We start from the raw sequence: 23,636 nt of genomic DNA on the forward strand, positions 1-23,636 counted from the left end.
AATTAGAAAACTAGAAGGATTAGCTATAAGAAATTCCACAGCTCAACTACATTCTCTTAGTGATCTGCCCCCCTGCCCCAATACTTTTTACTAGGACAAGGGAACTGGTAAATTTGACATGTAGTACCATATAAGAAATGGTGGAAGAGAAAATGATTTTTACCGGTCCGTGATCAGTTATATTAGACTTTAACAAAGATTCTCCCCCACCCCCATCTTTTCCCATCTCTTCTCTCCACCTACAGGAGGAATTGGAGGAAAAAGTGAGAAAATTAACATTTAGATACATGACATTTCGCCTGGTAAATAGTAAAGCCATTGTTTTCCTCTTTCATGTTGTTCTTTTAATGTTTCCCAAATGTTAATGGCTATGAAATGGGCTGGTCTCATGTTAGACCCAGAGAGGTTGGGCAGAGTAGTACACTGACAAGAAAAGGACAATGATGAAAATGTGATTTATTTTATTATGTGGGAGGTGTAAAATGAATATAGACTATGTACAGAAATTTTACTTGAACTCAGTCTGTAGAATATTCTTTGAACCAGGAAAAAAAATTACATCTATTTTAAATGAGGTTTGGGAATGCTGTTTGGACTTGGGTTATTCCGAGGGGGAAAAGTTCAAACTGTTTTCTAGCACTTTTCTGCCTGGGTAGCCCCTGTTAAAAACTCAAGAACCTATAAATACTAAGCTGTGTTGAGGTCACTGAAATGTGTTTTATCTCAGGGAAGCATTTGACATCAAGACAAGATCAGGGTCGAAAGGAAAGGAGTATTCTAATGAAAAATCGAGGGAAGATCAGAATTAGAATAATCTTTTCTGGCCTGAATTTTTCTAAGTCCTCCATTCTCTGTATTGGCAGCCATGCTAAAGTGTTTCTATTATGTACATATTCTTACTTATTCATTCATGCAACAAATAGTTATTGAGGACCCATTGGCTCTGTCCTGGTGCCAAGATCCAAAACAGACTAAAATCCCTACCATCCTAGAACTAACATTCTAATGGGGGGGGGGAGGAGGTAACAGACAATAGCACAGTAAATTAGTAAATATTATAAGTTAGAAGGTGATCAGTGCTGGGGGAAAGAATTGGAAAAGGGAGATTGGGAGTGCAGGGTATGAGGGATTTTTATTTTAAATAGGGAAGTCGTCCTAGTCTTCACTAGGAAGGTCATGTCTGAACAAAGATTTGAAACTGTGGGGATTAAGCATGTTGATATCTGGAGGAACATCCCACACAGAGGGAATAGCACTGCAAAGGCCCTGAGGCAGAAGCATGCATGTTGTTACAGGGGACAAAACAGCGGTCAAATGACTGGAGTGAGTTGTAGATGTGGTCAGAGGGATTAGAGGGCTGGATTCTGTACAGCCTTGTAAATAATCACAAGGACGTGCCATTGGAGAGACTGAGCAGGGGAGTGACGTGACCTGCTATGCATTTTAGCAGAATCATTCTTTTTAACAATTTTTTAAAATTAATTTATATTTTTAATCTATTTTTGGCTGCGTTGGGTCTTCGTTGCTGTGCGCGGGCTTTCTCTAGTTGCGGTGAGCTGGGGCTACTCTTCGTTGCGGTGGCTTCTCTTGTTGCAGAGCACGGGCTCTAAGCACACGGGCTTCAGCAGGTGTGGCACGCGGGCTCAGTAGTTGCGGCTCGCGGGCTCTAGAGCGCAGGCTCAGTAGTTGTGGCGCACGGGCTTAGTTGCTCCGTGGCATGTGGGATCTTCCCGGACCAGAGCTCGAACCCGTGTCCCCTGCGTTGGCAGGCGGATTCTTAAGCACTGCGCCACCAGGGAAGCCCCTAGTAGAATCATTCTGACTTCAGTGTCCTTCTAAAAGGATCCTTCTGTTGTGTTTGTAGGGATAAAGTGACTTCCAGAGCCAGCCAAGATGGAGTAAGTAAGTTGCAGTCTTTCTCTCCCATTGATTACAACTAAAAGCTCTGGAGAGAATATGAAAAACAACTACCAGAGGACTCTGACGAGTAAATAATAGCAAAATAGCTAGTGGATTGAGAAAGGAAGTGTTTTGATCACCTCTTCTTCATCCTGTTTGTGAGGGAGGGATTCTTGCCCTAGGATTATGGAGATGGCTGAACACACAACACCCAATACTGGACAGGTGAAATTGACAGCAGTTTTTTAGTCACATACACTCACAGTCTGGGGGAGGGGAACACCAAATGCTATGCCCTGGGGAACAGAGTGAACAACAAGAGGCTGTGGGAGGCAGGCTTTGTAGCATCAAGAGGGTGAGATGCCCCCTGGTCCTGCGGGAGGATGTGACTGGCTTATTTGAATAATTCCAGGAGCTGGAAGGAAACTGAAACCTGGTACTCAGGGATAAGCAGGCACTGTGCCTGGTCCCCTTGATAAGGAGGGTTGTTTGGCTAGGGGACCTTGTCCGTGGGAGAGGAGTGGGGATAGAAACTAGCAGTTAGGTCATTCCCGATTTCACCAGATATCAAGGCAACACATAATATTACACCTTAATTTTAGGCCTTACACAGCAGGAACTCAGAACTTGACAAATGACTGGTATTGTGCTGGTAAGTTTTCTAGTTCTTTTTCCTCGTTTACTGCCTGACTTGAGAGTGGTCTGAATCAGCGAAGCAGCGACAGCAAAACCTCCAAAAGGAACCCTTCCTTCTAGCCTGGGGATGGTGAAAAGGGGCCCCTGGGAAAGGAGTGTGTGGAAGGAAACTCCTTTTTTTTTCTCCTAGCCCTGCCCTGAGGGCAACACCAATCAACTTGGCACTGTTATAGCAGGGCAGGGGCTCAAGCACCTAAAACCCTGAGAGAAAATCCATTTTTCTGCATAGAGGAATTTGAAAAAAGGTCCCTGTTATACAAAAATTGATGGCGGTATCCCAGTTATTTTTTTTTCTCCCTTTTCTCTTGTCACTTTACCTGAAGGACAGGCTCAGTCACGCAGACTGACACAGCGGTGTAGAGGGCAAATATTCTGGAAGCTCCCCATCTTTCAGGCCAGAAGAACGGGGAAAGGGGCCTCTGGGAGTCAGAGGGTGTAGAGGAAATCCTGAAGAGGAGAGACTGGGATTGACACCGGGCACATACCCAAGTTCCACATGTGCAGAACACACCCACAGGAGCATGGCAAAGACTTTGAGAGCTTAACTGCAATATAAACCACTGCCAAGACTCAGATTAAGCCCAGAGTGGCTCATGTGACGGACAGACCCAAACAGCATAGTAAAGACGTTGAAGATTGAGCTGCCATTCTGTATCCTGGTTGTGGTGATAGGAACTGTACACTGGACATAATGAATTTTTCTGTATTTAAATTAAAACTTAAAATTTTAAAAAGTAAAAAAAAAAAAATGAAGAACCAACTGTGGGAAATAGAGAAGCAAGGAAACCAGCCAGGAGACTATTGTAGTAATCCAGGGAATACATGGCCTGGACCAAGGTGGAAACAGTGATTTGGTGAGAAGTACCCAGAACTAATAAGAATTTTCTGTATAAGGGTTTCTCAACTTCAGAAATATTGACATATGGAGGTGGATAATTCCCTGCAGTGGGTAGGCTGCGCTGGGCATTGGGGAGTGTTTGGCAGCAACCCTGTCCTCTACCCACTAGACACTAGTAGCCCCTCAACCAAAATGTGGCCAGACATTGTCAAATGGTGTCAGGGCCCAAAGGTGAGGATTCACCCCCAGTTGAGAATGGCTGTTCTAGGTGAATGCCTTAAGCTTTGGGCCACAGACTAAGCACCACATTAGTCATCAGTGTTGGCTCAGTTGGAGCAGGCTTCAGGTGGGCTCCTAACACTTAGTACATACAGATGACAGAAGCCTAACATCGAAGACCGTGAAAGTTTTTTTTTACTAGAGGGACTTGGAGGTTCGATGGGCTACAAAAGGTTAGGTTCTGCCAAAGGACTATAAGATTTTTCACAGTTCCTGTCATCTATGAGATCATACCCAAATTGCACATTCATTCAATTCTGTTGTGCAGTGATTGTCTCAAAGTTTGAAACTCAAAGTCATGATGCTTATCATATTCCTCTTGGTGTCTCCAAAACAGAGATAAATTTGACCTTCCAGGAAATAATGTGGGAGATAGAAAGTCCATATAAAATGAATGAAGGGGCTTCCCTGGTGGCGCAGTGGTTGAGAATCTGCCTGCCAATGCAGGGGACACGGGTTCGAGCCCTGGTCTGGGAAGATCCCACATGCTGCGGGGCAGCTGGGCCCGTGAGCCACAACTACTGAGCCTGTGCGTCTGGAGCCTGTGCTCCGCAACAAGAGAGGCCGTGACAGTGAGAGGCCCGCGCACCGCAATGAAGAGTGGCCCCTGCTCGCCGCAACTAGAGAAAGCTCTCACACAGAAATGAAGACCCAACACAGCCAAAAATAAATAAATTAAAAATAAATAAATTTAAAAAAAATGAATGAAGGGATTGGAAGCTCCAAGAAAAATGTATAAAAGAAATAATTTTTAAAAACATGTTGATATTTTTAGCATTTCTAATGAGACCTTCTCCTTGGTCACCCAGAAGTACCTATTAGCCTCAAAAGGATAAACAGAACCGTGATGTCAGGAATGCAAAAGAAAGCAAGCAGCTTTTGACTACTAAAATAGGATTTTTGAATCCGAAGAAACACAGTAGTCTTGAAAAAGCCAGACACTACCAAGGGAGAAAGGTTTTATAAAATTGTAAAGCTCCATTAACATTTGAAACTCCAGACCTTGGCAAAATTAAAAGTGGCATTTGATATACGCCATATGGTAGAGAACACTGAGGCTATGACCTAAGGAAAGTACCTGCTGAGGGTAGGAAGGAGAGAAAGTCTCCCTTCTGATCTGGAGCAGCGTGGGAAGAAGAAGGGGCTTGGGGAAGTATGACAGGCAGCCATAGTCAGCCTGTTCTGGCAGGGCTCCCCGGCTGAAGTTTCAGAATGGGCGGCGGGGAGGGGGTGTAGGAAAGCAGGAGGAGATTGGAATGGGCAGTCCACTTTTCCTATGAGAAAGGAGGAGAGGCCTTGCATTTAGCTTTGCGCCTCCTTGAATATGACTCAGGAGCAACAGTGTTCAATGGCAGAGGGGGCCTAGTTTGGTATCTTGAGGTTCTCAGTGGCCTGCAGGGTACAAGTTGGAGGAGGTGCACATTCATAGTTCCCTAAGGAAGTACCACCGGAAATGGTGAACGGTCTGGTGAACCAGCTAAGCTAGTGCTTGAGGGCTTTACAACCAGAGATAAATGGCTAGAACCCTGGATCTCAGGAGTGGTTGCTAGCCCGTGGCCACAAAAGGCCAGATGAAACCTGCATCACCTTACTGAGGACTCAAAGGTGGGCAGAGTGAGGCCTTGTTTTCCCAACCCTACCGTGAGATCCCCCGAATACCCTGTACAATTGAATACCATCTTAGGGAGAAGCAAGAGAAGAGGGAGGAGGGACTAAGAATTTTCCTGAAAGAGACCAGCTACTCAAAAGGGGCAGTTAAACTTGAAGAGACTAAGATAACTTTAACGGATAAGTTAAAGCTCCCATTGTCCTCTCCCTTTCACCCTTCCACTGTTCAGTGGGGTGGTTATTCTAGAGCAAAATTACATCAGTTATAGATAATAAAGAAGAGCCATTCTTTCCTTTTATGTGAGAATTACCCTTTTTTTAGCCTGATATAGGTATTTTGTGCTGCCAGGTTACCTTCTGGAGAAGAACCCCCTCCCACTATCCCTCTCCCTCTTCTGTAAACAGATGTTGAGTGGCTACAAGACATAAGCTAGGTGCTGGTGTCACACACATCAATTAGGTGTCATTCTTGCCCGCAGGGAGCTGGGGACCTGTAGGCCAGATGGACTAGTGAGCAGATGCTTTCACCAGGGTCAGGGGGACCCCATATAGATCCACACTGGGTGCTATGGGAGAGGCATCTCCCCAAGAGTTGGGCAGTGTCCAGGAAGGCTTCCCAGAGAAGGGAACTTCAGAGCTGAGTCTTAAGAATGGCTAAAATTTCGCCAGGAGAAGGAAGAGGAAAGAAGAAGGGCTTTTCAGGCAAAGGGAGGAGCACATGTACAGAGCTGTGATGACTAATTTGATGTGTTGACTTCTCCACGAATTGCTCAGATTAAACATTACTTCTGGGTGTGTCTGTGAGGGTGTCTCTGGATGAGAAGAGCACTGAATCAGTGCACTTGGCAAAGTAGATATCCCTCCCCAATGTGGGTGGGCATCATCCAATCCATTGAGGGCCTGAAGAGAACAAAAGGCAGAGGAAGGATATCGCCCCCCCATCCCGCCCCCTTTTTCTTCCTGATTGCCTGCTTGAGCTGGCACAGCAGTCTTCTGCCCTTGCATTGGGATTTATACCATTGGCTCCCCTGGTTCTCAGGCCTTCAGGCTTGGACAGGAATTACTCCACCAGCTTCGCTGGCCCTCCAGCTTATAGACGGCTGAGCTGACTGTGGGAATCCCTCTCTCCCTCTCCCTCTCTCCCTCCCTCTCTGGAGAACCCTGACTAATACAATGGCCAATTCTGAAATCTGCAAATGGTTTCTTTCACTGATTTCAAAATTCATTTCCCCCCAACACTTTAACTTCTCTGAAATCAGGATGAACCTAGCAATCGTGGCATCTTACAATTTTGTTCTTGGTGATACATAAAGGAAAGGTGAGGCTTAAAGCACCCTAAAGTGAATGAAGTTTAAGTTTGGGGGCCACTTGCTTGCATAGGCCCCTTCCAAGGCCTTACAGTTAATTTTGTATTTGTGATTTTGTATTCACCCTCCTAGAATGGGCCCCCAAAATGGTATGTGCTTCAGGCCTCACATACCTGCATCTCTAATGTATTTTAGAAGACTGGTAATTCAATAGGTCTAAGATTTATATTTGGAAGGGATGAGGGAAGGGGAACAGGGATGAGTGGTGAGAGATTGGAGATTTAGGGTCTAATTTCAGTGAATGACAGCTACATCCACTCATCTGGTAGAAGAAGCGAGAAACTTCAACTCCTGCTACTCTCATGCCCCATGTCCAATGCATCATTAGGTCCTGTATACTTCTTCTGTGACAAGAGTTCTCTCCTTCAAACTCTGTTTCCTCCTTCTGTAAGTAATAGAGCCTTCTAGTTTTAGCTGGACACACAGCCACCCTGAACAAAGACTGTATTTTCCAGCCTCCCTTCCAGTTAAATTTTGGCCAACAGAATGTGTCGTATATCCTTAGAGTTTCCTTAAATTGAAATGGTGTCTCATTCTTCCTCTTTTTCCTCCCTCTTGCTAGCAGGAATCTGGACATGGTGGCTGGAGCTGCAGCAGGTATCTTGGACCATGAGGTGACCTTAGGAATGGGGGCTACATATAGTAGAGCAAAATAGAAGCCTGGGTCCCTTGCACTGTGAAGCACTATATCAGTCCTGCATTACCTACTTCTGGGCTTTCACCTGAAAGAGAAATAAACTTCTATCTCAAGTAAGATACTGTTATTTATTTATTTATTTATTTATTTATTTATTTATTTAGTCACTCACAGTTGAAATCACTTCTAACTAATAATCCACTTCGCTGCAAGTCCTCATCACTTTCCTAATCAGAGTTACCAATATTTCTTCTCTGGACTTTTGAAAGCATCTATTAATTGGTATCTCCATATTCACTTATATCCATCCCAGCCTCCTTCCAAGTTTTCTACACAATAGCTAAAGTGATTGATTTAAAATGCAAATAGAATGTCGCTCCCTATATTAGTCTGCCTGGGCTGCCATAATAGAATACCACAGACTGGGTGGCTAAAACAATAGAAATTTTCTCATAGTTCTGGAGGCCAGAAGCCCAACATCAAGGTGCCAGCAGTCTTTCTGGAGAGAATTCTCTTCCGTGGTTTTTAGACAGCTGCTTTCTTGCTGTGTCCTCATATGGCCTTTTCTCTGTACACACGTGCACACAGAGAGCAATCTCTGGTGTCTTGTCTATTTTTTTTTTTTTAAAGTAAGTACACCAGTCCTATTAGATTAGGATCCCACCCTTATGACTACACTTAACCTTCATTATTTACTTCAAGGCCCTATCTTCAAATACAGTCACATTGCGGGGTTAAGGCCTCAACATACGAATTTTGAGGGGGGGGGACACAATTCAGTCCATAAAACTCTCTTCTTCAGTCATATCAGTGGCTTCTCATTGCTCTTAGGTTGTTTGAGTAGTTAAAATGGCAAGACTCATGTATGATCTGGGCCCTACCTATGTCTCCATTTTCATCTCATAGCATGTTCCTCCTCCCTCTCCATGCTGGCCTTTCATTTTCTCAGGTATGCTATGATTTTCCCACCACAGGGCCTTTGCACATGCTGTAGCTTCTGTCCTAAATGCTTTTTGTCCCATCCTGTCCCTTTGCCTGGTAAACCTCTCTCCATCAGCTCTCAGGTCAACCATCTGTTCTTTAGGGAAGCCTTCCTTGATGTTCCTTATATTCCCCATTTCCCCATGTACCTATTTTTAATAGCACTTATAATTTTGCCTTTATATTTTGTTCAAGATTCTTTGGTTAATATTTGTCTTTTCCATTAGATGATAAACTTCATGAGAACAGAGATGTGTCACTTTTTGCTTATTATTGTATCCCTATTGCTTTCTACAGTGTCTGGCACATATCTCACCCTCAATAAACATTTTCTGAATGAATAAGTAAGAGGTTAGTGGGAGCTGGGTCATGGAGAGATGGGTATGCTAAATAAGGAAATTGGAACTTCATTCTCAAGGACATATAGCATGACAACCAAGAATTTTTGGCAGTGAAGTGAAATAAGACATGTGTTTAAAAATATATATGTGTGTTAAAAAAAAATGTTTGCCAGCACTGTGTAGAATGTACTAGAAAGAATCTATGTTGGAAATAAAGTTACAAGTTTCAATGGTTTTAGCAGTTATCCAAGTGGAAAATAAGGGCTTGTGTTAAATTTGTGTCAGTTCCTGTTCTTTTTTCTGAGAATTCTTTGGTGTGAGTCGGGTTGGGTCTATTTCTCCACTGCTGGTTTGGGATTTGGCTTTAATAGCCTGGCTAGTGAAATATCCTTGTTCATCTGTTTTCCATCTTCCAATATGTTGCTGCTGTTATTTTATTTCCTGTTCTTCTTGTTTGTGTTGATTTATTTTTAAAATCCCTTTGATGTAGTTTTAGTGGAGTTTGGGAGAGAGCAAACTTATAGGCATATGTTTAATATACCACTTTCACTTGGAACTCCTTACATTTTTGTTTTCATTATGAAAATTCTTTACTGTTTATTGAAATAAAATTGCCTTTCTGGGCTTCCCTGGTGGCGCAGTGGTTAAGAATCCTCCTGCCAATGCAGGGGACACGGGTTCGAGCCCTGGTCTGGGAAGATCCCACATGCCGCGGAGCAACTAAGCCCGTGAGCCACAACTACTGAGCTTGCGCATCTGGAGCTCGTGCTCCGCAACAAGAGAGGCCGCGACAGTGAGAGGCCCGCGCACCGCGATGAAGAGTGGCCCCCGCTCTCCGCAACTGGAGAAAGCCCTCACACAGAAACAAAGACCCAACACAGCCAAAAATAAATAAATAAATAAATTTATTTTTTTTAAAAAATTGCCTTTCACATTAGCCAAGATTTTGTCAAGTGGCAATATAAAATGATGACAAAACCGAGGATAAAAGGGAGGGAACATAAATTGGCACAACATTTCTGGAGAACGGTGTTTCTTCAAAGGCTTAAGACATACATACCTTTTGAACCAAAAGTTCCACCTCTAGAAATTTATCCCAAGGAAATGATTTAGCTTTAAGAATGTCACTGCAGTGTTGTTTGTAATAATAAAAAAAATGTCCAACAATTGAGGGCCGATTAAATAAACTATATACGTTCACAAATCCTATATGTAGCCACTAAAAATTACGTTGGACAAGAGAAGCCTCCGCAATGAGAAGCCCGCGCACCGCAACGAAGAGTAGCCCCCACTCGCCGCAACTAGAGAAAGCCCGTGCATAGCAACGAAGACCCAATGCAGCCAAAAATAAACAAATTAATTAATTAATTTAAAAAATTATGTTGTTGAACCAAGCTTCTCACACAGCACTACTCCAGAGAATACCCAATACATTGTCATTCACCAAAGGATAGGTGAAGCCACAGGACAAATTTAGCTCATCTTCCTCCAGCAGTAATTTTACTGGTGATTTAGGAGTGTGGAGGGACTACTAGTTATCTATCTCTAGGTCCTTTGTCCCTTTCTTCCGTGGTAACAAATCCCTGATCTGTAGCGGGGATGCTGCGTTTCCCTGACTCCGTGGCAGCTAGGTGTGGCCTTGGGACCAAACGCACACCCATGAGATCTCAGTGGAAGTGTTGACAGAGACGGGTATAACTTTAGTTGGTATCTGCGATACCTGAACCACGGATTCAACCAACCACAGACCGTGTAGTATTATAGTATTTACTACTGAAAAATATCCACCTATAAGTGGACCTTGTGCAGTTCAAACCTGCGTTGTTCAAGGGTCAACTGTATATATGTATATGTATATATATGCACATATATACACATACACATAATACATATTTAAAATTATTATTAAAGTGAAAATTAATACAAAAAACATTCAAATATCTAATTCTAATTTGAGGGGTATAGGGGAAGAAAAAGAGAAAGGGATATGGGAGGACAGTTGATTTATTTCTGAGAATCTTGACACCCAATGCTAATTTTCCTCTAGCATTAAATCCAACTTGAAAAGGCTGACAAGGCTCCTATAAACTGCTTGTGAGACTCTTTTTGGTGTTTCGTACAGTGCCTATTTGTAAGTTTTGTAGATAAAACAAGAGTAGGTGTGGGGTTATTTTACTTTGTAGAACTTAAGATGCCGGCCGCCCTCTTCCTCCCACAACCACCTCAGATCTAATAGGCAGGATCTCAGGATTTTGACTCTGTGACGTGGATTTCGGACTGTGCCTCCTCTCTCTGGCATCAGAAAACACTACCTGAGTTTTGGGCGGGGTTGGCACCAACATCTATTCAGACTCTGCCGCAGACAAGCGCGGACCGCCGGGACAAACCACGAAATAAGACGCTCGCTGGACACCAAGCCCGTGAGCCGGGGGCGGTGCGAGTCGGGGCCCTGCCCCTCTGCGAAGCCAATAACTCTGGACGGGAGCGGGAGGGGCGGGGCGAGCCCTGCAGGCCGCCTCGTGATTGGCACGCAGGCTCCCGCAGCCCGCGAGGCTACCCTTATCTAGTCTGCCGGAGCTCCAGGCTAGTGCGGATCTACAAAGTTTGTCCGCTCCGGGGCACCGTAGTGGATTTTACCCTGGCCGAGAGGGCCCGGCTGGGCTAGACTGGGCTCGGCGGCTGGAGCCCGGCTCAGCTTAGGAAACCCAGATGGCTGCGGTGTTTCTAGTAACGCTCTACGAGTACTCGCCGCTTTTCTACATCGCGGTGGTCTTTACCTGCTTCATCGTGACCACTGGCCTGGTGTTGGGATGGTAAGTGCCCCAGGGCCAGGGGCAAGGGACGACGGGGCGGACAGCCAAGGAGTGGGGTCGCGGCGGGCAACAGGGGGCAGAGGAGCTGGGTGGCTGCTGGATTGGGGCACCTGGGGCTGTCGGAGAGCCGGTGCCGAGGACTCCGACTGGCTCCGGGAGGAAAACAAGGTGGACACCGCACCTGCATCACTGCTCCGCATCATCGTACGGTCCCCGTCGCTGCGCGCATCTGGGGGTGGTGCCGGATTGAGGTATTTCACCCAGCTTTGTTTCTAGACGATAAAGCAACCAGTAAGGGCCAGGTCTTGGTGTTAGGATAGAGAGGTTGTACAACAGGCTTCTGTCCGGAATTGGGGCCTACCGTGTGCCCGGAGTGAACCCGTCATCCGCGGTACAGTCCACAGACGTGGACAGTAAACCGAGTTGATCGTTGTTGTTCTGACCTGAACTGAGCACTTGGCCTCAGATCTTCCAGTGTAAGTTATAACTGACTGAACTCTGTTACCGTTTGAGAATTTAATGGTTTCTACACACATTTCACACCTTTTGAAGGAATATTTAGATCGATAGAACCATAAAGACATAATTTTAGAGCTGGAAGAGACCTTAGAGATAAGTTACACTAAGGGGTAAGGGCACTTTACCTATTGGAGACAAGGAGAGTAGACTGTTAGTTCATCCCTGAGCAATTCTAGCTCAGAAATTCTAAAATTTCTCTCTTGAGGAGATGCCATTGTATCATGTTTAGGGAAGCCTTAAAAATACAGCTATTTGAAACCATCTTACAGGCCCCATCCATTGAGGAGAGAGACATGAGCTGGATTTTGAAGAATGAGTATTTTGAAAAATAAATGGAGTTAAAGGTGTATAGTAGAGAATAGAAAGCATTTCAGAGAATACATGAGCAGAGGGTCAGAGAAGACATGCTAGCGAATAGAGCAGGCTGTGTAAAATGAGTTTAAAAATACCCTTTGAGCACATATACGTGATTAGGTTAAAGAAAGGACACAGCCCTGGTCAATTTCTGAAAATATGCCATCTTTAGGAACTAAGTAAAGTTTTAATGTTTTCACACTGCTTTCCACCCTATCAGCAGTAGATCATAAATTCCTTGTTGGTTGGTGGGGGAAGAATAAGACCAGTTTTACACAATTTGATATTCTTGACCCATCAGACTTTCTTGCTATTGTTCATTTCAAGAAAGTTTGTAATTGGAGTTAGGAAGATGTTGCCTAAGTGAGAAAAGCTGTCTTAACACAGGATTTTTATTGACTATAATGTTAGTGTTATTGTCTTCAAGAGTGTTAATTTTCCTCCATTAAGGAAAATAAGTAACTAGTTGATAATTACATTATATCCTTAAATTTTAATTTTCAATAGGCCTAATTATTTTAAAATTAATTTTCAGTTGGCCTAATTCAACTAATTAGGTATCTCAGATGTCCGTCTTTAGTACTGGTAAGAGGAAAATGAGTGAAGACCATATTGATAATGATGGTGGCATCTGTGGGTGAAGGGTAGTTAGGAACCTCATGTTTGTGGTGGTTAAGAGACAGACTTTGGGGTCAGACAGACTTAGGCTCAAATCCTGGCTCTGCCAAATTTGGCTTGGTTTGAAAACTTAATGATTATCTAAACACTCCATTTAAGTATGACTTTTACAAGGGTGGAAACCCAGGTAATTGTAGAACTTTCAAAAGTCTGAACTAAGCACTGCTGAGGACACAAGACCATGTAAGCGCCACTCACTTCCATCCTGATTTGGGCCTAACCAGTTATCTTGAGCCTAACCCACCCATTCTGTCCATCTGGGCTAGCTTTGCCCATCTAGATAACCTTTTTACTAGTGTTTATTTGCTGCCCTAAGCCACGGCTGCAGATTCATTGAGTAGAAACAATGAAAACCATCTAGATCTCATCAAATCAACTATCTAATAGTTCTCTAGGCAGAAGGTAAACCCATTCATCCACTATGCTTTTTCACTATGCTTGTCATTTTTTTTAACCTCCCCAAATATAATTTCAGTTGGTCATCTGTTTTCTCTGTCATGGTTCTTACCTCGGTACTGCTGTGCGTTTCTTTCCACTTTTCCCCTGTCCACTTGCACTGTGTGGGAATGGTGAAAGAACAGGAGCACCTGGTGTTGGAATCCCAGTGGCAATAGCAGAGAATCATGCAGCTGGAAGTATGGTATCTCTATTTAACTATGGGATGGTTTCTGTGAGCTCTAATAGCTCACATTTATTAAGCTCTTGCTATATACCAGGCACTGTGCAGAAAGGAGACCAAAATGCCATATACATCCTTTAATAGTTTCAAATAATCAGGGAACCTGACTCTGCAGCTACTCTCTGCTTCCTCTGGACTGCAGATTATTAAGCTATCATCTCTAGGCTTCATACCACCCTTATATACTCTGCTTTGTGAATCTGGGGCAGAACCTCTAAACCACGTTTCTTCTTTACTGGCTTGCTGCCTCAATGAGGCTTTGCCTATAGGGGAAGGGGAGTGGAAGGCTAGAGGAGGGCAAAAGGACTCGCTGCTTCCTGTTTGATTCTTGTCCTCCTCTGCCTCACCATAGTGATGGTGCCTCACCCTGGCATGAACAGTTGGTCGCAGTTTATAGTTTTCCACTCTCTTAGAACCAGCCTCATTGTACCCCCTCAAAGATTTCAGTATCCCTTCCTCAGATCTGAGTCCCACGTGCATGGGGGTCTTTCCTCCAAATTTCTAAGCTGTAGCAATCCTCTTTGCTCTGTTCCTTGTCCTAGATGTGATAGTTGCTTCCCACTGTTACTACTTCTTTGATGCTCAGTGTCGCCTTTTTGCCTTTGCAGTTCTTCAACATCTGGTTAGCAATATTTTTACATTAAATTATCTGTTAAAATACTGGTGTGGTTTTGGTCTCTTGACTGGACTGATATATAAGAAATCGTTACTCAGAATGGGATCCTGGGTTGGTGGGGGGGACCTTCAAAGATGGGATTTGCGTTTGGTCATTTCTTCAGCTACTTGCCAATGGGAAATAAGATTCTAGTAATCCATGGCATGTGTTGGCCTCATAATCAATCAATTTACTACCTTTGTGTGATTGTGGTTAAACGATTTCTGAAGTGCATGCCTTGGGGGACCAAGCGCCTTAACCCTTACAGAGAGGAAATGACAAGCTCATGTCTTTCAACTCTCAGATCAAGTCTTAGAGAATCAAGAGTTTTTATGGTTTTATAGCACTTTACTTCATATAGCCACAAAGCTAAAAATTGAACACAGTTTTATGTGTGCTGGTGTTAGAATTACATAGCCTTGTCAATGTCTCATTTAGGACACTGACTAGAAAAGAGTAGCCCCTGAAACTAGGAATGGCAACATCTAAATGGACAGAGCTGAGAATCCTGAAACCCCAGTCATTCTGAGCTTTCCTTCTTGGTGGAAGCAGCCCGCTTTCCTGTCTGAGAAAACTAACCTTCTCTTGCTTGAAGATCCTGTAATGACCTCCCCCAGGGCAGTTGCTTTGCAAAGGGTGTTTATACTCAAGACCTACCTCTATTACCTTTTGCCAGGAGGCCCAGATCTCTTCATGTTCCTCAGGACAGGGACAAAACTCTGACCTAGTCGGAAATAGCCTAGCCTCTAAAAGAATTACAAAAGTTTGCTAATTTATATCATTGCGAATTTGGGTAGTATGTGTGAGAATGGAGTGTGAGTAGGTTAGGCCAAGGGGGATAGAATGTAACAATAGAGCGGATTACATTTATTTATCTGGGTGTATTCTCAAAAAACTTCTGACTCTAAAGTGTTAACTCATACTTGATTGACTGAAACTTGGACTCAGAGGTGCTCTATATTTAATAAGGTTGGACTTCCTGTTAACTGTTTGCTTCCTTTTGCTGGTCTACATTCCTGCAGCACTGGCATCACCCTGGCAGTGACAGTTGGCCTGAGTAGCAGCAGTTTATTTTAGTTTACAGTTTTTCCTCATACCTAGAAACAGCCTTATTGCACTCCTTCAGAAATATGAAATATAAGCACCAGCTGGCCAGCACTCCTACTGGAAAAGTCTGGGTCCAGCTCTGGGGGATTCCTTCTCCCAGCTTCTAAACTGTAATAATCCCCACTCTCCCTTTTGTTTCCTTAGCCTTCGGAGGGATAACTGCTTCTTGCTAGGGTACCTCAGTGTCCCCTTCTTGCCTCTTCAGTCCTCCAGTACTTTAATAGTTCTTTATATTAAAATCTTTGTGTCGAAATAGCTGTCTCCTGCCAACCCTTCCTGATACACTGACCTTGACTATTTCTCATCTTACTTGTCGAATGCAGTAGGTTGTGTGTGTGTGATGAGGTACAGATTCCTTCTTCGGGAAAGAATATAACGTTATTTTGTATTTGCTTAGGGTACAAAATATATGACCCTTCTATTGGCAAGAAATTTCTTGGAACAATCTAGAAGAAAACACAAAGCTCTTAGACATGGCATTTCAAACCTTAATAGGGCCTTGAGATAACTTATTCTAACCCTTCTTTTTACAATTAAAGGCACAGAATTTTAGAGATTGAGTAATTTACTCGAAGTCTGTTAGCACATCAGTTTGCGCAGAAACAACCCTCCTTCTCTACCAAGGATTCCCCCAAGAATGTTTTTTATATCCTGATCCAGTCTCAGTATCCAACTAGCCAAATGAGGCCAACTTGGGGAGATTGCACAGGAGAGAAGCTTCCCCCCCATCCCCGCCCCCGCCGAGATTAACAGCTGCCTGTGTGTTTTCTAATTGGCTTTAGAACTCAAGGCTGAAGGGGTGATAAAAGTTGTTTACTGCTGAGCTTGACACTTTAGCCTCAAAGTAAATTTTTTTCAGGAGGGACTCGGTGAGACTCCAACAAGGAAAGGAGGTCAGTTCTTCTGATTCAGCTGCTGGGTGGAAGCTTAGGAAGTGTGTGCAGGGTAAGACAGTGTACAGACAATATGAAAAAGTGTGGACAGAATTGGAAGTCCCCAGGTTACTGCTGTGCTGGAAGTTTAAGCAATATGAACAAGTGCAACAAACACTTTAGAAATGGGAAAAAAACAGAATTATAGAAAATTCCAGGAGGATTAAGTATGAAATTTTAACAGTAAAGAGAAGGGAAAATTCTCTTAATGGAAAAGAAAGGGGTGGGAGGCTGAGTTTATATAAAAGAGAAAGTAATAATGTTAAGAAACGTTTATTTAGTTGGTATTCTATTGCTAACAGTTGCCAAAATGACTTTGAGTAGAAAAAGATAAAAATGGAATTTGATTGAAAAGAAAATTGCTCAATTTTCTATTTTACTGTTTCTTCTAATGTCATATCAGCCATGATCTGATACACAGGGCATCAGTGTCTTTATTCATGCTTTTGACTAAAAATGTGAAAAAGGCCAGATGTAGGATGGTGGCCAGAAGCACATCACAGAGTCTATTTACTAACATTTTATAGAACCATTTGGCAGCACCAATTATGGATTGCTCTTTAGACAGTCTCTAGCATTTAACCTTATTCCAAATCATTTCTGCATATTGGCTTTTGAGTAATACATTAAAGATAGAAATATTGGTCCACATCAAATACATTTAAACTGAAAGTTTTTTTGTGCAAAAAAGGATTTTGTGCAAAAGAGCAAGTTCACGATGGGTCAGGTATGTGAAAAGGTTTAGGGTTATTCTAGGCTGAAAGCTCAACGTGAGTCATCAGTATGTCAGCTGACAAGATCTTAGACTACATTAAGCATGATGTTTAGGACAAGAGGTGTGGTCAGGCTATGATGTCACTCTGCTACACAGTGAACTCTATCCCCCTCACACCCTGTTTTCCCTTCAAAGCATGAGGATATCAAGGGAACAAGGCTGGCAAAGTCAAATAAGGACCCAGAGCCCTGACTGAGTGCTGGCTGCACTAGCCATGCTTGGCTGACTACTCTTAAGAGGACAAGAATACAAAAATGTCTGAGATGGTAATTCAAAAGTGTAGCAGTGTTAGGCCATAATTCACATAAGGCAGTAATGAAAAGCCAAAGAGCAAAAACATTAACCTTAAAGGAAAAGGTTAATAACTTTTGTGTTAAAATTAAGAACCCTGTTCATCAAAAGATACCATTATAGGACTTCCCTGGCGGCGCAGTGGTTAAGAATCTGCCTGCCAGTGCAGGGGACATGGGTTCGAGCCCTGGTCTGGGAAGATCCCACATGCCTCGGAGCAGCTAAGCCCGTGTGCCACAACTACTGAACCTGTGCTGTAGAGCCTGCGAGCCACAACTACTGAGCCCTCGTGCCACAACTACTGAAGCCCGTGTGCCTAGAGCCCGTGCTCCGAAATAAAGAGAAGCCACTGCAATGAGAAGCCCACGCACCGCAACGAAGACCCAACACAGCCAAAAATAAATCACACACAAAAAAAGCATTCTCCATTTATGTAAACAAACAAACAAACAAACAAAAAACCATACTATTATGTACGTGAAAAGGCAAGGTGTAGAAGAGCTGAACATATATCCAATAAAGGGCTTGTATTCAGAACATATAAAGAATTTTCTATAAATAAGAAAAATAAAGACAGACCAGTAGAAAAACAGGGAAGGGATTTCAAAGGGCTTTCACAAAAGAGGATATCCAAGTAGCAATAAACATAAAAAGTGCTCAACCTCATTAGTATTCAGGAAAATAGAAATTAGAACCATAGTGCAGTGCCACCACACACCTACCAGGATGGCTAATAATGTTTTGACAAGGATATGGAGCAAGGGGAACCCTCATTCATTGCTGGTGGAGTGTAAATTGATACTACCACATAGAGCAGTTGTTAAGATTATCCACCAAAGTTGAAGAAGCACAGACCTTATGGCTGAGAAATTCCATTCCTAACAGAAATGCATGTACATGTCTGTGCATTGAGAGCCTCTTATGAAAATGTTCATATAAGCATTATTCATAATGGCCAAGATGTGAGGACAACTTAAATGTCCATTAAGAATAGAATGAGTAAGCAGATTATGGCATGTTTGTACAATAGAATACTATACAGCCACAAAAATGCTTTAAGTATAGATACAAGAATGAATCTTCAACATAATGTGATAAAATAGGAAATAAAAGTATACACAGCATGCTTCCACTTACATGAAAGTTCAAAAGCAGGTAAACTAAATTATAGTAATTGAAATCAAGATAGAGAAGGAAGGGGTAGTACATGGGAGGTGACACAAGGAGACTTTCTGAGGGTATTATTTTGGTTCTTAACCTGAATAACAATTATTTTGTTATTCAGAAAAGTACTTTGTGTACTTTTTTATATGTATGTTATCCTTCACAGTAAAAAGGTTATATAATACAAAAAGGCCAAAGATTGAGCAAGATTCATAACAACAATTTTAAAAGATGTTAAATCGAGGACCTTAGGATATTAGAAAATGTAGACCCAAGATTAAGCATGAGGCAGAGAAATTAAAAATCGAGAGAGAGGAATTTCTTTTAATAACAGATGTGCTTTGCCAGCTGTTGATGTAATGCTGGACCAAGCAGTGTTGGATAAGCACGCTTAAAGAGAAGCAGCACTGCACATGTCAAATTATTTGTTTCACTCTGAGGTGTATCCAAAGCCACAGAGCAGATATGGTATATCCTCCTACAATATTGATTTTATGTAAGGATTTGGAGAAACAATATTTTTATATTAAAACCAAATACATTATGGAGTATAAAAAGCATTTTACAAAGGAATTTTATGCTCACAATGGGCTGCTTCCAGATATTTCCCCAAAGCCTTGCCTTTTGTGGTTTCTGGCTTCTATACCTCAAAGCAGCAGTCCCCAACCTTTTTGGCACCAGGGATGGGTTTTGTGGAAGACAATTCTTCCACGGACGGGGAGGGGTGGGCTGATGGCTCAGGCGGTAATGCGAGCGATGGGGAGTGGCAGATGAAGCTTCTTTCGCTCACCCGTGGCTCACCTCCTGCTGTGTGGCCCAGTTCCTAACAGGCCTCTGACCGGTACCAGGGGTTGGGGACCCCTGCCTTAAAGGATTCTTTAATTGAAATTTTTAGGTACAACATTATAAAGTACCTGAAATACAGTACTTGAACCTACAGTAGAAATGAACACCATGAGATCTAACTTCTAGCTTTTACTGCTGGTACTGTGGGTATAAAGAGTAAGGCAGTATGGGTAAAGAAAGAAAAGGGTGGGGTGAGGTAGGGAGAATTAAATAATGAGGAAAGGACCAGGGAATATAATGAGGAGTATGCATAGAGTGGTGTTTTTTTCTTTGCTTTTTTTCACTCCAAGGGACAAAGGAAAGAAAGGGAAGGTGTTATGGCTGTAACAGGAAGGTTATATCTTGTGTCCTACCACTCCGTATGCCTGACTTGACCTCTAAAGGGCACTGGGGGGCTTCCCTGGTGGCGCAGTGGTTGAGAATCTGCCTGCTAATGCAGGGGACACGGGTTCGAGCCCTGGTCTGGGAAGATCCCACATGCCGCGGAGCAGCTGGGCCCGTGAGCCACAACTACTGAGCCTGCGCGTCTGGAGCCTGTGCCCCGCAACGGGAGGGGCCGCGATAGTGAAAGGCCCGCGCACCGCGATGAAGAGCGGTCCCCGCACCGCGATGAAGAGGGGCCCCCACTTGCCGCAACTAGAGAAAGCCCTCGCACGAACCGAAGACCCAGCACAGCCAAAAATAAAAAAAAAAAAAAAAAAAAAAAAATTAAAGGGCACTGGGGCAGTGGTGAGCAGTGGAGACAAAAGCTGTGGGGTAATTGATTCTGAGAATCAAAGAGGAGAAGTTACTGGATTTGTGTTTTCTCTCTGCCAACCCCTAAGTCCACTCCATCATCAACGTTATCATTGTAGGCACTTACATAGTGCCAAGCCCTGTTACAGACATTTACAGGTGGGGAAACAGTTACATAGAGGTTGAGTGATTGCTCAAGGATACATGGCTGTTAAGTATCTTGTTTCTGACTTTAGGAAGAAAGCAGTTTTTAATTAAGTATGATGTTAGCTATACTTTTTTATTTTTTTTTATTGCCTCCCTTTATCAGGTTGAGTAAGTTCTTTTTTTACATTCCTAGTTTGCCAACAGTTTTTATCAGGACTAGACGTTGGATTTTAGCAAGCACTTTTTCTGCATGTATTGAGAAGATTGTATGGTTTTTCTTTTTTAGTTTGTTAATATGGTGAATTACATTACATTTTTAATGTAATGTTAAGCCAGCCTTGCATTCCCAAGATAAACTTTGCTGGGTCTCGACATATTTTTATATACTGTTGGATTTAATTTGCCAAAATTTTGTTAAGAATTTTTACATTTATGTTCCTGAGTGGTATTGTAATTTTCTTGTATTGTCTCTTCCCCTCCGCTGCAGACTTCAGTCACATGTATGTTAGACTGCTTGAACTTGTCCCTCAGCTCACTGATGTTTTGTTTTTTTGTTCAGTCTTTTTTTCCTTTGTGTTTCATATTGGATACTTTCTGCTGCTATGTCTTCAAATTTACTAATCTTTTGTTCTGTAATATCTAACCTGCTGCTAATCCCATCCAGTGTATTTTTCACCCAAAACATTGTATTTTTCATCTTCAAAAATGGATTGGGGTCTTTTTTATATCATCCATGTCTCTATATTATATGCTTGATCTTTACTTATTTTCTTGACATATGGAATATAGTTATAAAAATTATTTTGGTATCCTTATCTACTAATTCTAGTATCTGTACCATTTCTCTGCTCATTATGGGTTATATTTTCCTGCTGCTTTGCATGCCTGTTAATTTTTTATTGGATGCTAAACATTGTGAATTTTACCTTATTGGGTGCTGGACGTTTTTGTATTCATACAAATATTCCTGAACTTTGTTTTGGGATTCAGTTAACTTACCTGGAATGCTTTGATCTGTTAGAGGCTTGCTTTTCAGCTTTTTAAAGCAGGAACAGAACAGCCTTATCCAACTGTTCTATAAAACTAAAATCACTTAGAGTGAAATTTTATTTCATTTGTTAATTTTATTGGCTTTCTCTTGGCATTAGATTTATTCATGTGTTTTGAAATTTTAGTTTGCAACCTAAATTTTAGTGGAAGTCCCCTGCCCCCCTCCTTTGTCCTCTTCCTTGCTGTTTAACCAGATTTCTAGACCCCCTCATCAGGGAGTAAGTCTTATAATGAAAGTTCTGTCCCATATTGATATAAGCCTAACCCAGCCCCTGGATTCAAGTTGTGAACCTGGCTCTGGCCCTTGTCTTGAGTGGACAACCTGTAAGGCCTCTTACTGTGTGAAGGCTTAGTTGCCACTGCCTGCTGCCAGACTCAGAACCCATCAAACCATGGCATCAGCCTTACTCATTACTTTGTATTTCTTTTCCTTTTCAGATCCATAAAGATTTGTCTTTTAACCCAGCTGTCTCTTTTTTATTACAATTTATTATTAAAATTTTCAAACATACAGAAAACTTAAAAGAATTACATAGTGAACACACATATGCCCATCACTTAAGTTCTACAATCAACATTTCACTATAATGTCTTTATTACATATCTGTCCATCCATCCATTCCTCTACCCATCAATCCATGTTAATTTCTTGATTACTTCAAAGTAAGTTATACTCTTCATCCATAAGTACTAAAGCATTGCATATTTTTAGCTAGAGTTGAATGTTTGTTTTTCTTTGTAGTTATTTTTTTTTTCTTTTGAAGTAAGATTTATATACAGTGAAATGTACAAATCTTAAGTGTTACCAACACATCATCTATACAACTCAAACCTCAGTCAAGGTAAGAACATTACCATCACCAGAGAAAGTTTCTTTGTGCCCTTTCCCAGTCAGTCCATACTCCTGCACCCCTAGAAGAACCATTGTTCTGTATTTTATTTCTACCATAAATTAGTTTTGCTTGCTCTAGAATTTCCTATTGTGGAGTCATAGAGCATGTACTCTTTTATGTGAGGCTTCTTTTGCACAGTATGTTGTTTTTGAGATTTAGCCATGTGGTTGTGGTAATAAGTTACTCCTTCTCATTGCTGAGCAGTACTATTGCTTTGTTTAAACACACCTGCTGTTTGTTTACTCATTTCAGTGCGGTCCTTCTGATTTCTCCTTTTATCTTTTTTTTTGTCTATCACTGCTAAATGTGTGGAGAGAAAAGAGTGCATTAAAGTATGAATCTAACAGTGCTATCTTAACCTAAAGTCCCCTGGTTTAACTAATGTGTTTTCATTTTAAGTTGTTTTGTTTAAACTGAGTAAACTCAGCTGCTTTCTACTTTTATAAGGAATTGAGTTTATCCCTTCCATTTTCCCTCTAAGTCTGTTCATTATCACATTTTTACATGAAATTTAAAAGTAGAGAATATGTTATATTAATGAAGGGCTATATTTGGTGTTTAAAAGTTCTCTTGTCCCATAAATAATATCAAATAGTCTGCACATTAAATATGTATTTGCTTTTCATTTCATTTAAAAAATTCAGTAATTCTATCTTTTTGCCACTGTATTTATTAGGTACATTTTATCTATAATCATGGCACTCCTTTGTAATCAACAATAATTAACAGTAGAACTCTCTGTTTTCAAGAGTATGTTGATTCAGCCAGCCAAACAATATATTGCAATTCTATGGGACCTCTAATATCTATTAATTTTGGATTAATTCTGCAATATAATGTAAAATTTTGAGTAACTGAATCTATTTTTCTGATACGTTAAAAGGAATAACTAATATAGCACAACATTCTTTACACATAAAGTTTCAATATTTATTAAAATTATATCTTATTTTATTTTTACCTTTCTTCAGGTTTGGTTGGGATGTTCCAGTAATTCTGAGAAATTCAGAAGAGACCCAGTTCAACACAAGAGTTTTCAAAAAGCAAATGAGACAAGTCAAGAATCCTTTTGGCTTAGAGATCACCAATCCATCTTCAGCTTCAATTACAAGTTGGTGGCTATTTTCCAAAGATTTTTCTCTCTTTCTATGCCCCTTTCTTAGCCCTTTAATTTTCTTTCTCTACTGCTTTCTCTTCCTCAGACTTAACAAACATTTATTGAGCCCCTATTCTGTTCCAGGAGCTATGCTACATACCAGAGATACAAAGACTAATAATTCACAAACCTTGCTCCTAAGGAGCTTATCAACTAGTAAATAGAGGCATTTGTATGAGAAAAAATAAAGTATCAC

The 23,636-nt window shown here is 41.8% G+C and overlaps 1 protein-coding gene across 1 annotated transcript in view; it reads left to right on the plus strand.

The window, feature by feature from the left end:
• The first annotated feature begins 11,224 nt into the window (after positions 1–11,224).
• The window catches only part of CGRRF1 (cell growth regulator with ring finger domain 1), a 28,627-nt gene continuing 16,215 nt past the window's right edge, over positions 11,225–23,636 (plus strand). Inside the window, exons 1-2 of the mRNA XM_007192884.3 lie at positions 11,225–11,459; positions 23,256–23,395. Of these exons, the coding sequence (XP_007192946.2) occupies positions 11,356–11,459; positions 23,256–23,395 (244 nt within the window). The 5' untranslated portion in view covers positions 11,225–11,355. The remainder of the gene's footprint in view (positions 11,460–23,255; positions 23,396–23,636) is intronic.

Source organism: Balaenoptera acutorostrata, chromosome 3, assembly GCF_949987535.1.
Source record: "Balaenoptera acutorostrata chromosome 3, mBalAcu1.1, whole genome shotgun sequence".
In the NCBI taxonomy this organism is placed as follows: Eukaryota; Metazoa; Chordata; class Mammalia; order Artiodactyla; family Balaenopteridae; genus Balaenoptera; species Balaenoptera acutorostrata.